Source organism: Lonchura striata, chromosome 2 (assembly GCF_050655825.1).
Source record: "Lonchura striata isolate lonStrDom1 chromosome 2, ASM5065582v1, whole genome shotgun sequence".
Classification (NCBI taxonomy): Eukaryota; Metazoa; Chordata; class Aves; order Passeriformes; family Estrildidae; genus Lonchura; species Lonchura striata.
Window position 1 is genome coordinate 55,454,700 of NC_140704.1, and position 12,245 is coordinate 55,466,944.

The 12,245-nt window shown below is 36.7% G+C and overlaps 1 protein-coding gene across 6 annotated transcripts in view; it reads right to left on the bottom strand.

Annotated features, from left to right (window-relative positions):
- The window catches only part of CDH12 (cadherin 12), a 626,739-nt gene that overhangs the window by 36,683 nt on the left and 577,811 nt on the right, over positions 1 to 12,245 (bottom strand). For all 6 annotated transcript variants that reach the window (XM_085570925.1, XM_021546438.4, XM_021546413.4 and 3 more), the window contains one exon: positions 9,355 to 9,542. In XM_085570925.1, coding sequence (XP_085427051.1) covers positions 9,355 to 9,542 — 188 coding nt within the window. The remainder of the gene's footprint in view (positions 1 to 9,354; positions 9,543 to 12,245) is intronic.

Genomic DNA, 12,245 nt, shown 5'->3' on the forward strand with positions numbered 1-12,245 from the left:
AGGAAATCACTGCTTCTCTACATCAAAAAAACCAGGATGACTGGCATGGATGTAAACAGTTACAGTGTAGATGTCTGAAGTTAAATGAGTGAGATTCATCTCTTGCAAATGAGCTGAGTGAAGGTTAGTCAGAGATTTGCATTCGCAACTCCCATGCACTGGTAATCAGCTGTCTCTAGCAGACCCAGCTCCTTAAATAGGTTTCCTGGCTTTTTCTTAGCAGGAAAGGCTTTCAGAAGACCATGACAGTGATGAAGATGGGCCCAAATGAAAACTCTGATATATACTAATGAGTCAAACCAAACTTCAGGTACGACTTGGAATGTGAATTCTAACTTGATCTGAAACAAGCTTTTCCTGTAAAATGTCGATCTTAGCAGTGAAATGCTATTCATGCCATATGTTTGATCTGCATGTACTTTTCAAAATGCTGACATTGGCTCTGTCTTATGATCCTAGGTATAATTCATAAGGTCTTGAAGATGACACAGCAGCTTTTGTGTAGTTATGTGGGGTTTTGACAGAACATATTCTGCAAAATAAGGTTGTTTTGATGTGGGTTTCTGTACACACATATCAATTTAGTGCCTTTACTTCTAGAAAAGTAATCATCTCAAAACCCTTAATGCAGTCTTATTTAGTTGAAAAGATGCAGAAGTTTTATTTTCATTTAAAGGGTTTATCTGCCTTGGCTTTCATGTTGTTTTTAACGTTTCTAACAAAGCCTTTTCCTGATGTCTGAGTAACACTGGCACCTAGTGGTTTCTGCCTATAATTTTTAAGCTGGAAATTTGCTAACAGAAATGAATAAAAAAAAGCAGATTTACATGTTTTTGAACAAGAATATTGCAATGTCTGTTATTTTTTCCCTAGTGTTTTCAGACAGTTGTCACGGCCAGGAGAAATTTAAATTCTTCAGTTTTCTGTCCTTGTCACAACAGGACATAATTAGCCAGATGACTGACTGGTGTAAATTGAAATAGCTTCATTAAAATCAATTGGGTTACCTTGACTTGCATTAGCTGAACAGCTACCATAATGATTATAAATCCTTATAAAAGACTTTGTAATTTCAGTAGACTAGATAGATGCTCAGCCTCTTTTTTTTTTTTTTTTTTTTTTTAGCCAGGGACTTAAAATTAGCCATATAAATTTTGATGCCATATAAATAAACAGGCTTGAAAGTAATTCACTACCAAACACAACCATCCTCCTACAGACAAAATTACCATAAAAGCCAGTATGTGCTGCACCTTTGTGTCTGGACTGACAGAAAGAAGAAACTAAATTCTGAGAAGAAATGGACAAAATTAAGTCTGGTAGATCTCATGTCCCAGTGGTGAAACTCTAAGATGTTGCCTTCACTAAAAATAGATATGTTGGTCCAAATTGCTGCCATACTGTATTTTCATGTCCTATACTACTCATGCACACTTATTATGCATTGCCAAAATAATTTTACCCAAAATAAAAAAAAAAACAAAAACAAGACAACTCTTCTCCAGATATTCATATAAATTTTTAACACATTGTCAAAAAACATAGTAAGAGGAGAAATCTGAAGTTTAAGGACTTAGTCTGGAGAAGAAAAAGTCACAGGTTAACCTAGAGATAAATAATTAAGACAAAGAAAGTAAGAAATCTAAGCTCCCACATAGGTAGTAATTTCAGGTAATACCTTGTATGTATCTTTCATACCACCAAAATTGCATTAAAACTTTTCAGATTGGCTCCTGTAATATATCAGTATATTTGCAAAGAGATGTATTAATGGAAAGAGCCATAATTCATGTAGTCTTTGCAGGCTGTCTTTCACCAAATTACTCTTCAAGCACTTATACAGACCATGGTGCATGGCCATTGCCCAGTCACAACATTTCATGATGCAAGGGGAACAGAAAGCAGAAAGATTTCAAACAGTTCTGTCTATTGGTATGTTCAGACTGGCATATTTCACTGCACAGGTACCCAGGAAGCAGGCAAAGTGGCTACATTATTTCTCTACCCTCCAGCATTATGGGGAAATACTAGAGCATATTTTTAAAAAAGACTGTGATCCCAAGAAGGGATAATGCTTTTCCACCATAACCTCAGAGTAACTCATCCTCTCTTTCTGTCCTTCAATGGGTCTGATGATAAATATAGTTAGAGGTTATGTGGCCAGTGCAAAGCACAGATGGCAGTCAAAATAAGAAGAGACAGGCTGAAAGTGATGAGCCATCATGAGAGAAAGAAATCAGTGACAGATTCCCACAAAATAGTAGAAATTAACCTTTAGCCTAAGTGAGGCTAAACCACAATTGAAATGTATGGAAAGTTGGGAAATGTTGCAAGTGGTAAACCTAGGACTCAATTTCAAACAGAAAAATACTTTGTACAACATGTATCATGTAACAAGAGTATGGGGATTGCAGGCTACAATCACCTGATCAGTCCTGGTTTTCCTATATTTGAACAGTTAAGTCATATAGATAGCATTGACAATTTATGATTTAGGCTTTTTTCTGAATTGTCCAGAGTCTGCCTGAAAACGTAAGAATTGAATGTCTGCATAGGTCTCAGGAAAAGCCTTTTGGATTTTTTGAGTTTTGGTTTAAAGCATGTTAAAAAAACATTTTATTATATTTTTAATTTTTAGTAGATATCACTAAAATCTGTCAAGCTAATTAGTGGTCCACACCATATTTTACCTGTTTTTGTTACTAAACAAAAAAAAAAAAACCCAACAAACAAAAAAACACCTCTCATAACTGTGTTTTGCTGTCATATAATAGCTGTCTGAGGGTGCTCAGTCCCATTTTTATTTTGAATCTGGAATTCTGTTAAAGAAAAACATAGTAGAATGTTTGAATTGCACAAAAAACTCCAAACCAGTCCTGTGAGTTTCTTGAAATGTTTTTCAATTAAACAGAATTTAATGAAATTACTTCATAGATTTTTTAATAATCAAGAGAAATATTTATTCCTTCTATAAAAGTAATTACATGCAGAAGGTAAACTTGAATAAGGCTTTTATTTTGTAAAAGGTTTTTTTTTTTTTTGTGCAGTACACAGAATTTTTGCCAATAGTAAGGTGGTGCCTTATTAACTGTGAACTATTCAATAACTGAAGTATTTCTAATTTATACTCTAAGTACCACTGACAGAACAGATGTATTTGGCCCCCTCAAATTGTCCTCAGCTGCTTTTTCTTATGTTGAGGTTACAAGCTGCTCTATATATAATTTCCTGGTAAAGTGCTATCAGCATATACACACCTGTGCATAGCAAAGCCATTCAACAAATCCCCAAATCAAATACATACTGACAAATCACTTTACCTTGCAACTCTGTAAGTACCATGAATGGATTTATTTACTATGACTAAGACAGCACAAAAACAGTTCTGTATTAGAAATAAATATATTTTGAAATATTGCTGTTTTCCACATTCAAGGCAGAAGTTAAAAAATGCTGCTATAGTGGGAAAGAGAGAGAAATAATTAAAGAACTGAAAGAAAAAAAAATTGGTCCAAAAGATATAATGAATTCTAATGATAAGCACAACAAGGGTGGAAAAATAATTACCCTGTCAGTTTGTCTGCTTCACAAAGAGGCAGGACTGGAAACTTCATTCATTTATCCACACATATCAACACATAAGAAATACTCTCTCACATAAGAGGGTATTGTTTCTGATAGAGGCTTTCACCTACAATGATGGAAAAGCTATATTTTGGGATGAATTTTAAGCCCCAGGACATATGGATAGTTATGGATAGTAGGCCTGGGTTGACAGGAAATGCATAATAACTTAGGCTTGACTTCATACTAGCATTGTGCAATTGCAGAATAGCTCTGGGTCATATGTGCTGGTCTCAAAAGCTGGAAACATTTTCCCCTTCAAATGGGTTGAGCACCTGTTCGTTTTGTTAAGTATTGGCATAAGAAAATTTGCTGTGCATTGACACAATTTTTGTAGGAGCAGTTAAATTTCAGTAACTGGACTTCTGCATTGGATTCTAAACAGCATAAGGAAATAAGTGGTTTTATAGAGCAGGTTTAATAAAGTAGGCTCTAGATCAACCAGGAGCATTCATTAGTCAGAGTTGAGAAGGCACATTAAAAACCAAGATCTGTAGTGAATATTTCAAGATTTGATGGCAAGTGGGCAAAATATATGTCTTTTCTGTATCTGGAGAAGGGGAGAAGCTAACTAGTGTTAGGGATTCAGTTGTTTGCTACTCTCAAGTGTCTCACCCATTTATGGAGGTGTCTTTCCCTGTTCCAGGGAAAACCAAACCAAACAGCTCTATCCACAAACTACAAAGACTGAACATCTCTTCTTCCTTACCTTTCATGTTGTTCTTTGTGATTGTATCTGCACAGAATTCATCACTTTCTGCCTGTAATGAAGGACTTAATATCACCTGCTCTTCCTCCTCAAAAGGCACAACCACTATTCCCACTCCCACAAACCCATGAGTTATGATTCCAGGCAGACAGTGCCTGAGCATACCCTTGCAGAGGAAATTTGCTGCCTTTGGAGAAAGAATGGGTGGGGTCGTGTGTGGTGAGAAGTCTGTTCAGTTTTGGTAGAAAAGCAAGGAGTAGCTTTAATGCAGTTCTCACTGAAGGACATCAGGAATCTGCCTTATGCTCACTCTTGTGTGGTACAGGTGTTCTCAGACTGCTCTTTACTGCAACATCCCAGAGCTACATACATGGGCTGTCCCACGGGCAACACAACTGAAATTAGCCCACAGTCAAAGCACTATTTACTGACAGCACTTAAAGGCTTCTAAAAAGTGCCTCCTGAGGTTAAAAGGAAGCACAGAATCCTAATACTTTCCTGCAGCTTCTGGTTCTGTTCATTGTCCCCCAATTTATTCTATTTTATCATTGCTAAATTTACTGTTTCTCATTGTGCAATGCTGTGACATGCTGGGATTTCATGGCCACAGCTTTATCATCTGATCTGTTGGTTTTAGCCGTGGTGTACAACTTACAGAAAAAGATGTGTTTGTCCCCTGAATTTCCACTGAACCATGTGGAGAAATTCACCCAGTATAGTGGAGCAGTGTAGGATCATAACAGGTGGAGCCTAGAAACAGCTGTTTTCCAAGGTTCTAGTGAAACACTGCATAAATTAGTAAAGTGATGTCTTCAAGCAGAAAAAGTTCAGTGCCTGAACCCTAATCATTTTCTGTATTAGCACATGCTGAGTCAATTAAAAGGCATCTGCACAAAATGGGGTTATTGTATAATCTCATCCTTGGTTTAATAAATCTAGCAACAACTTTTCAGAGAAGGTTGGAATCTTCTATTTTCCTTTACTGTTGTGCCTGGTCATTAAAGATTTCAAAATCAGTCCCTTGCCTAGGACTGACACATCTGGGGCCACTATAATCTGGCATGAAGGAGATGGCCCCTTCTGTCACCACGTTTCTTATACCTTACATCCACTGTAGTTTGCTGAAGATTTTGGTACAATAGAAGATACTATCTAAATACCTAATATACACTGTATTAAACAACACTAGATAAGGGAGGGAACTATAATTCTATTCCTAACATAGCAATATTTCTGACTCTTATAGAGAACTGTAAACAGCACTATCCTTAAGCCAAGTCTTCCTCTCCTTTTTTACGGATATTATTTTCCTTTATTTTTTATTTTCAGAGGCAAAAAATATTACAGTACTAACCACATAGTGGTGCAAGATGGCATTTGGATGATTTATTTAGCAGAATATAAGAAAAGTAATTTCCTTTTTAATACGTGTAACTAGCAGAAGAGTAGTAGTAATCAACCTTATATAGGATCATGGCACAAAAAAAAAAAAAACAAAAACAAAACAAAACAAAAAAAAAACCAAAACAGATGATTTAAGATCTTTAACTTGTCCAGCTGTAGCTGTTCATGCCCATTTCTAAAGCAGAGAGTAGCATCCCTGAAGCAGAGAATGGCCTTCTGCATCTGTCAACACACTTAGTGTGCTAAAAGGAACAGTTCAGTCTGTGCAATTTTTTCTCATCAAATGTATTTTCTACCAAAAATAAAGGTAGTCCAGGAAGGCTTCATTTTTTATCAATTTTGATATAGAAATCTCTCAATGTTTTCTGCATAATAACAGACCAAAAAAGCATCTGTGCAATGATGGACAGTTTCTGGCTGCAAGAAATTTTTCAGGGAAAATACAAGCAAATTTTACAAATGGTTTTGAAGTGCCTCAGCACTGAATTACTGCAGTACTTACAGCACATGCTTACAGAATATAACAGAGAAGAAAATGCAAACCTGTGTTTAAAGCATATAGCACTTTTTATTAGTGGCTTTCACTTACTATTATTTACATTTCTTAATTGAATGTGTTGGTCTTATTCATTCACTCACTTTCATTTTTAAAAAGACTTCAATATATACTTAAACATTTCCATAATTCCACATGGTTACTTGTGGAAATTGGTCAGTTGTGTCAATTTTTTTGCTTTACCTATCTAATTTTCTTTCTGCATGCCCTAATGACATCCTTAAACACTTCTTGAGTTGCCTGCTGACTTTTCCAAAGATTATATGACCACTTTTTTCTCCTTAGTTTCTTCAAAAGCTCCCTGCCTAGACAGTTCAGTTGTTTCTCCTGCAGCTGTAGCTTGTCCTGTAGCTCATCTTTTGACTCATATGGAAAGCCTGCTCCTGCACCTTCAATATTTCTTTCTTAAAATATGTCTATCCTCCCTGGACCTCTTTGTTTTTAAGGCCTGTTTCCCAAGGTACTCAGTGATCAGCATCCTGAAGAGGCTGAAATTTGCCTTCCAGAAATCCAGTGTAGAAATACAGTCCATGTTTTTGATACCCCTCCTTGTTTCACTGAACATTGAAAACCCTATGGTCACTGCACCCCAGACAGCCTCTGACCACCACATCTCCCACCAACCCTTCTCTGTCTGTAAACAGAAGGGCTAGCAGAGCCCCACCCCTGGCTGGTGATCTTCCAACATCCTCCAGCTGCTTACAGAATAATATATCCACCTCTTCATCCTGGTAGGGTGGTCTATAACAAACTCCCACCAGGGTGTCTGGCTTATTGGCTTTCCTCCTGATCCTTACCGATAAGGTCTCAATTTATCATCACTGACCTCAAATTCTATCTTGTCAAGAGTCTCCCCAATGTACAGAGTGACTCCACCACTTCTCCTTCCTCTCCCATCCCTTTGAAAAGCCTGTGACCATCGATTGCAGCATCCCAATCATGCAAGTCATCCTACCGTGTTTCTGTGATGGTGACTACGGCATAGCTTTCCTTCTGTGCCATGGCTTCCAGCTCCTTTTGTTTGTTGCTCATGCAACATTAGTGTACACACACTTCAGCTGGGCTGATTTCACCCTCGACTCTGACTTACCACACTTAGGCTTATCTCTGAAAAGCCTGGTTTCATCCCCTTCCCCCTTCAAACCTAGTTTAAAGGCCTCTCAATCAGCCAACTCCTGGGCTAAAATCCCTTTGCCCTTGTTAGATAGATGGAGCCCATCTGACTCTAGCAGGCCTGGTGCTGTAAAAGTTACCCCATGATCAAAACACTCAAAATTGTGCTGGCAGCACCAGCCCTTAAACCACTTATTGGTAGCATGGATTTTCCTGTTCCTTTCATCATTCATCTCTGCTATTGAAGGAACTGAGAAGAGAACTGCCTGCATTTCTGTCTCATCAACCAATCAGAGCCTTGAAGTTCCTTTTTAATTACTCTGGCACCCTTATTAACATCATCGCTGCCAACCCGGACAACCAGCAGCAGGTAATACATACACTTAACGACAAGTATGGAAAATTCTATTGTTGTGTATAAAAAAAAAAGAAGCACAGAGGAGGCTTAGGATTAATGCAAGGAGAACTGAATTCTATCAAAAACCTGCTCTTGATGATGAAATATTAATTTTTAATGGTTCCTACTTACTGCATTTTCTGACTGGCAGTGCATATAGAGGGGTACGCAGCTGCTCAGTCTGACAGCTCCAGATGGACCCATTTTTGAGTCGTCTGCATGGAGGGAAAAAGGTAACCAGAAGGGTTTTTAAAAATGAAACAAAGTATACAAATTCCAATTAGGAGGAAACAGAACACTCAAACCTTTAGTCAGAAAAGAAAGAGGGTGTTAAGATGTCAAAGAGTTTGTGTCTCATTGACAAATTACTTCCTGTGAGTATAGTGGCTTCCATTTTATGCCATTAAAACTAGCAGAAGCGTCAGTGATTTGACATCATCTTGTTCTTTAATGCACCCATGGATAATTTACTGTTTCCCAGGTCAGAAGGTTGAAGCCAGGACTTCCATTATTAGAGTGAATATAATACAAGTACAGATCAATGGTCAAAGCCGAGGAAAGTTAAGAACCAGCATTCTAAATTTTCTTACAATTAAAGCTTCACTTTTCCTAAAGCTTATCTTTATATACATGCCCAGAACTCTTTCCTTCCCAGACCCTGGTGAAGTGGTCAGCTAATTATTTGTTTTTTTTACAAAAATTTACACCTATAAGCCTGAGCTGTCTACAAAACATAACTGTACCTTCCAAAATGACTTGTGGTTCAGATTTCTTTCTACTGAACAAGTAAATCATTGGTGTATATGTAAATGCCTGGGTTCAGAAAACAATAACTGGTTAAAATGTGACATTCCCTTTTTCGATTTCTCCTACTGAATGCTTTAATCATTAAATTCTGAATGAAAACACCCTTTCCATCTTTGAAATTTATGAATTAAGTATAACTTATTTTAGTGTTCTAAAATAAGATCAGTGACTGAGATGTAGTGTGTTTCCCTGAGTATCTTATAACCAGCTACTTGGGACACTATCAGGAGTTTGGAAGTAGGACATGGCTATTTGCCATTAGGGACTCTTCTACCCTGAATAAAAACTGTGTTCACCATAGTACTTTATAGTATTCATTATCAAAATATCAAACAAAAATTCAAAATTTTCAAAATAAAATGCTTTTAGTCAAAATTTATTACATTTTATCTAACATAAAATATAACTCTTTCATTCCATGCTCTGAACTAAAAAGTTTTTTGCAAGTTTTTAGGTGGAAAACTTTCCAAACAAGACAAATTGTACTTCCTAGACAGAGATTAGAATTACTTCTTCACCATGACATCATTTATGAAACATCATATCTAATTGTATGTGAAATTAAAGTCTAAACTGCAATGCCTTTTAAAATGAAAATCACAACTGTGGATTCAAATAGAGATATAAGCTACTTATGTAGCACACTACTGTGAGCACTTATGATGCAAAATTACAAAATGTTTCATTCCCTTACCTGGTTTACCACTTGAGCCATAGGCACATCCACCCATTGGTGCCACGTACCTTTTTCAGTTTAATGACTCCTTCCTGGGTGTACTCATCTGTCATGATGTCAAACAAGTTTCCTCCATCTCCTGGAACTATGTTGTACTCAATTTCTGCATTTTTCCCAAAATCAGGGTCCACAGCTCTGATCCGTCCAATAGCAGAACCAACGTGAGAGGTCTCAGGTACTTTTAAATGGAAGATACCTGTGACAAAGTGGTAGACAGTCATTCTTGGGATTTCTTGATAATTAACACAGGTATTTCTGATTAAAATCATGGAGCCTGAGCAAAATAAAAATACCTAAATAATCTAATTAAAATTAGGAGATGAAAACAACAGAGGTTTTGAAAAATATATTTTTGTCATAGTTTTAATAACATATTTTAATAATAGTTGTATCTATTGACTTTCCCTAGATTCTAGATTTTGTCCATTGCAGCTGTAAAGGCATTAGCATCTATATCTCTTGAGATATCTATCGATAGTTTTATCTTTAATTTCTCACATGTGATTGACTCTCTTGAAATAAATTGTACTTATAGACACCAGTACAATTAGGTACTACATGTTTTTAAACACTTCTGTTTGTTTTTTGTTTGTTTTTAATTTTGTTTTGCTTTTGTTTTCTTGTCTTTTTTTTTTTTGTTTAGAAAATATATTTATGACTTTCACATTGATTGAGAAGAAGAATTCAGTGTAAAAAAATTTCACCCATTTGTTTAAAATTGAGTACTATAAATAAATGTACAACTCCTTTTGGAAGATACAGAGTATTGTTCATATAAGGACCACCAGAGGGTGCTCTTACTAAAATTTCAGAGGTAAACAATTTTAAGCTTAGAACAATTTTGCTTTTTTGCTTAGAACACAAGCTATAATAAAAAATAAAAACAAGCTACAAAAAAAATTTACACACTTTTAAAATAAGTATTGCTGCTGACATGTAAGGATAAAATGGTTTCATCCAGGTGAACAACTTTAATGCTAGGCATAAGAGAGCTAAATGTGAAAGTCCAAAGTGCTCTGAGGCAGCCTTGATTTTATCAACAGCTGTAGCAGCAGGCCTGGGCTTGTAATATGGTGCCCTGATTATTTCTCTGCTCCTGAAGTGCCCGTATTCCTCATTTAGCTGCATCTCTCACTAGAGTTACTTTGCTCAGGTGCCAGTGAACCTCTCCATGACCAGTGGGCAGGCAGAGCTCACCTTTCTTCATGTAGCAGGCTCTGCTGTCAGAACTGCCTGCAACTTTTGGAGCTGGTTTTGAGCCCATGATGTTTGATTCACTTTCTCCTGTCTCTCAACAAAGATAGCCCCATAATTTTATTCCCTTTGGTCCATTTTGTTTTCCTGTGTCAAGGTTCCACAGCTCACACAAAGCAGCCCCTTCAGAAAACATCAGCGGTAGCCTGCTTGGTTCTGCTACATGAGACATGTAGGAGGAATTGTGCACCTCTTTTTCAACAGCATAGCAGGACAGGCAGCTGTGACCCTTGGGAGGCACATTAGGGAGCTGTCTCAGAGATTTCCACCCAACAGTGGTTCAGCCACACATCACAAAATGAGGCTCTGAGAAGCTGTATATTATGTAACAGCAGGATAGATGATTTTCAATTCAACTGCTGAATTAAAGAGTAGACAATGTTCCCTGTCGTTATCTCCTTACAATGTATGCTGTGTCAGCTTTTTCAGCTTCACAATATTTTCAGGTGAAGAACAAAATGACATTAGCACTGCTGGATTAGGAGCAAGCTTACTCTTTTGTGAGCTAGTCATTTGGGCTGTGGTACCTATCCAATTGTCTGATTGCCTCTGAAAAAAATCTCTTCTGTTTGCTTCCCCCATCTGGCCAACAGTACACAAAATATACCAGAAGGCAAAATTTACCTTTTCTCTTAGAGAAAAACCACCATAAGTCAGCTTGTGCCAGCATTTACCTCTGGACGTCACAGTGTATAGGTTTGTATTACCCACTGACTGAGCTACTAAAGACTGAGCAATTATCATTTCACTACTTTTCTTTCCAAGGGAACATACTAAAGGAAGCTGTACTTCTTAGTGTTCTTCTAACAGCAGGAAAGGATTTTTATGACACAAAATGCTGTCATGACAAGATAGTCTCAGCTATTTTTCAGATGTACTTCAGTGATTATAGCTAAAGAATAAAATTTTGACATGGTATTCATGATACCATCAGAAATCCTCCAATTATTAATGTAATTTATGAACACATGTATTACTGGGTCTCTGCTATGCAAATTGTGCAAAAAAAGAGACCAAAATGGTGTTTAGCTACACTTGAATCTTTTATTAAGTTTCCACAGTATAGTCTTAGCACTGATGACCTGGTCTTTTACAGGCACTTATATTGGATAAAAGAAATCATTCCTGCAGCCACTGCTGTTTACATCCACAATTTTAATGAAAATGAAATGCAAGAGCATACATAGATTTTTCCATCTTTGACAAATTGATCTCTTTTTAGTGATCTGAAGATCACTCGGATTCATTAAAACAAACATTTCCCTATAAAATATTGCACTTGGCTGAAAAGCATATGTGACTTAGATGAAGTCAAAAAAAGACTAAATTACTAATTTCTCATTGTTTAGATTTTTATCAGACATTTTCAATTACTCAGCATTTCATAATTTCCAGAAATATAAGAGCAATAAAGATGGGGTCATCCAGATTAATTTGAAACTCTGAAGCAGTTTTCAACCCTGCAAGTCATATTTCTGAAGACGTAGTATGTAATTACAGTGCCATTGTCCTTCTGTGATATTATCTTCACAGCACATGGAACCTGTTAACTGTTCTACTGTGACAACTTTCAGAATAAAAGAAATGAAAACAAATAATGTATATTGCTGTCAGCTCCCAGAAAAACTTCAAGGGAATAGAATAT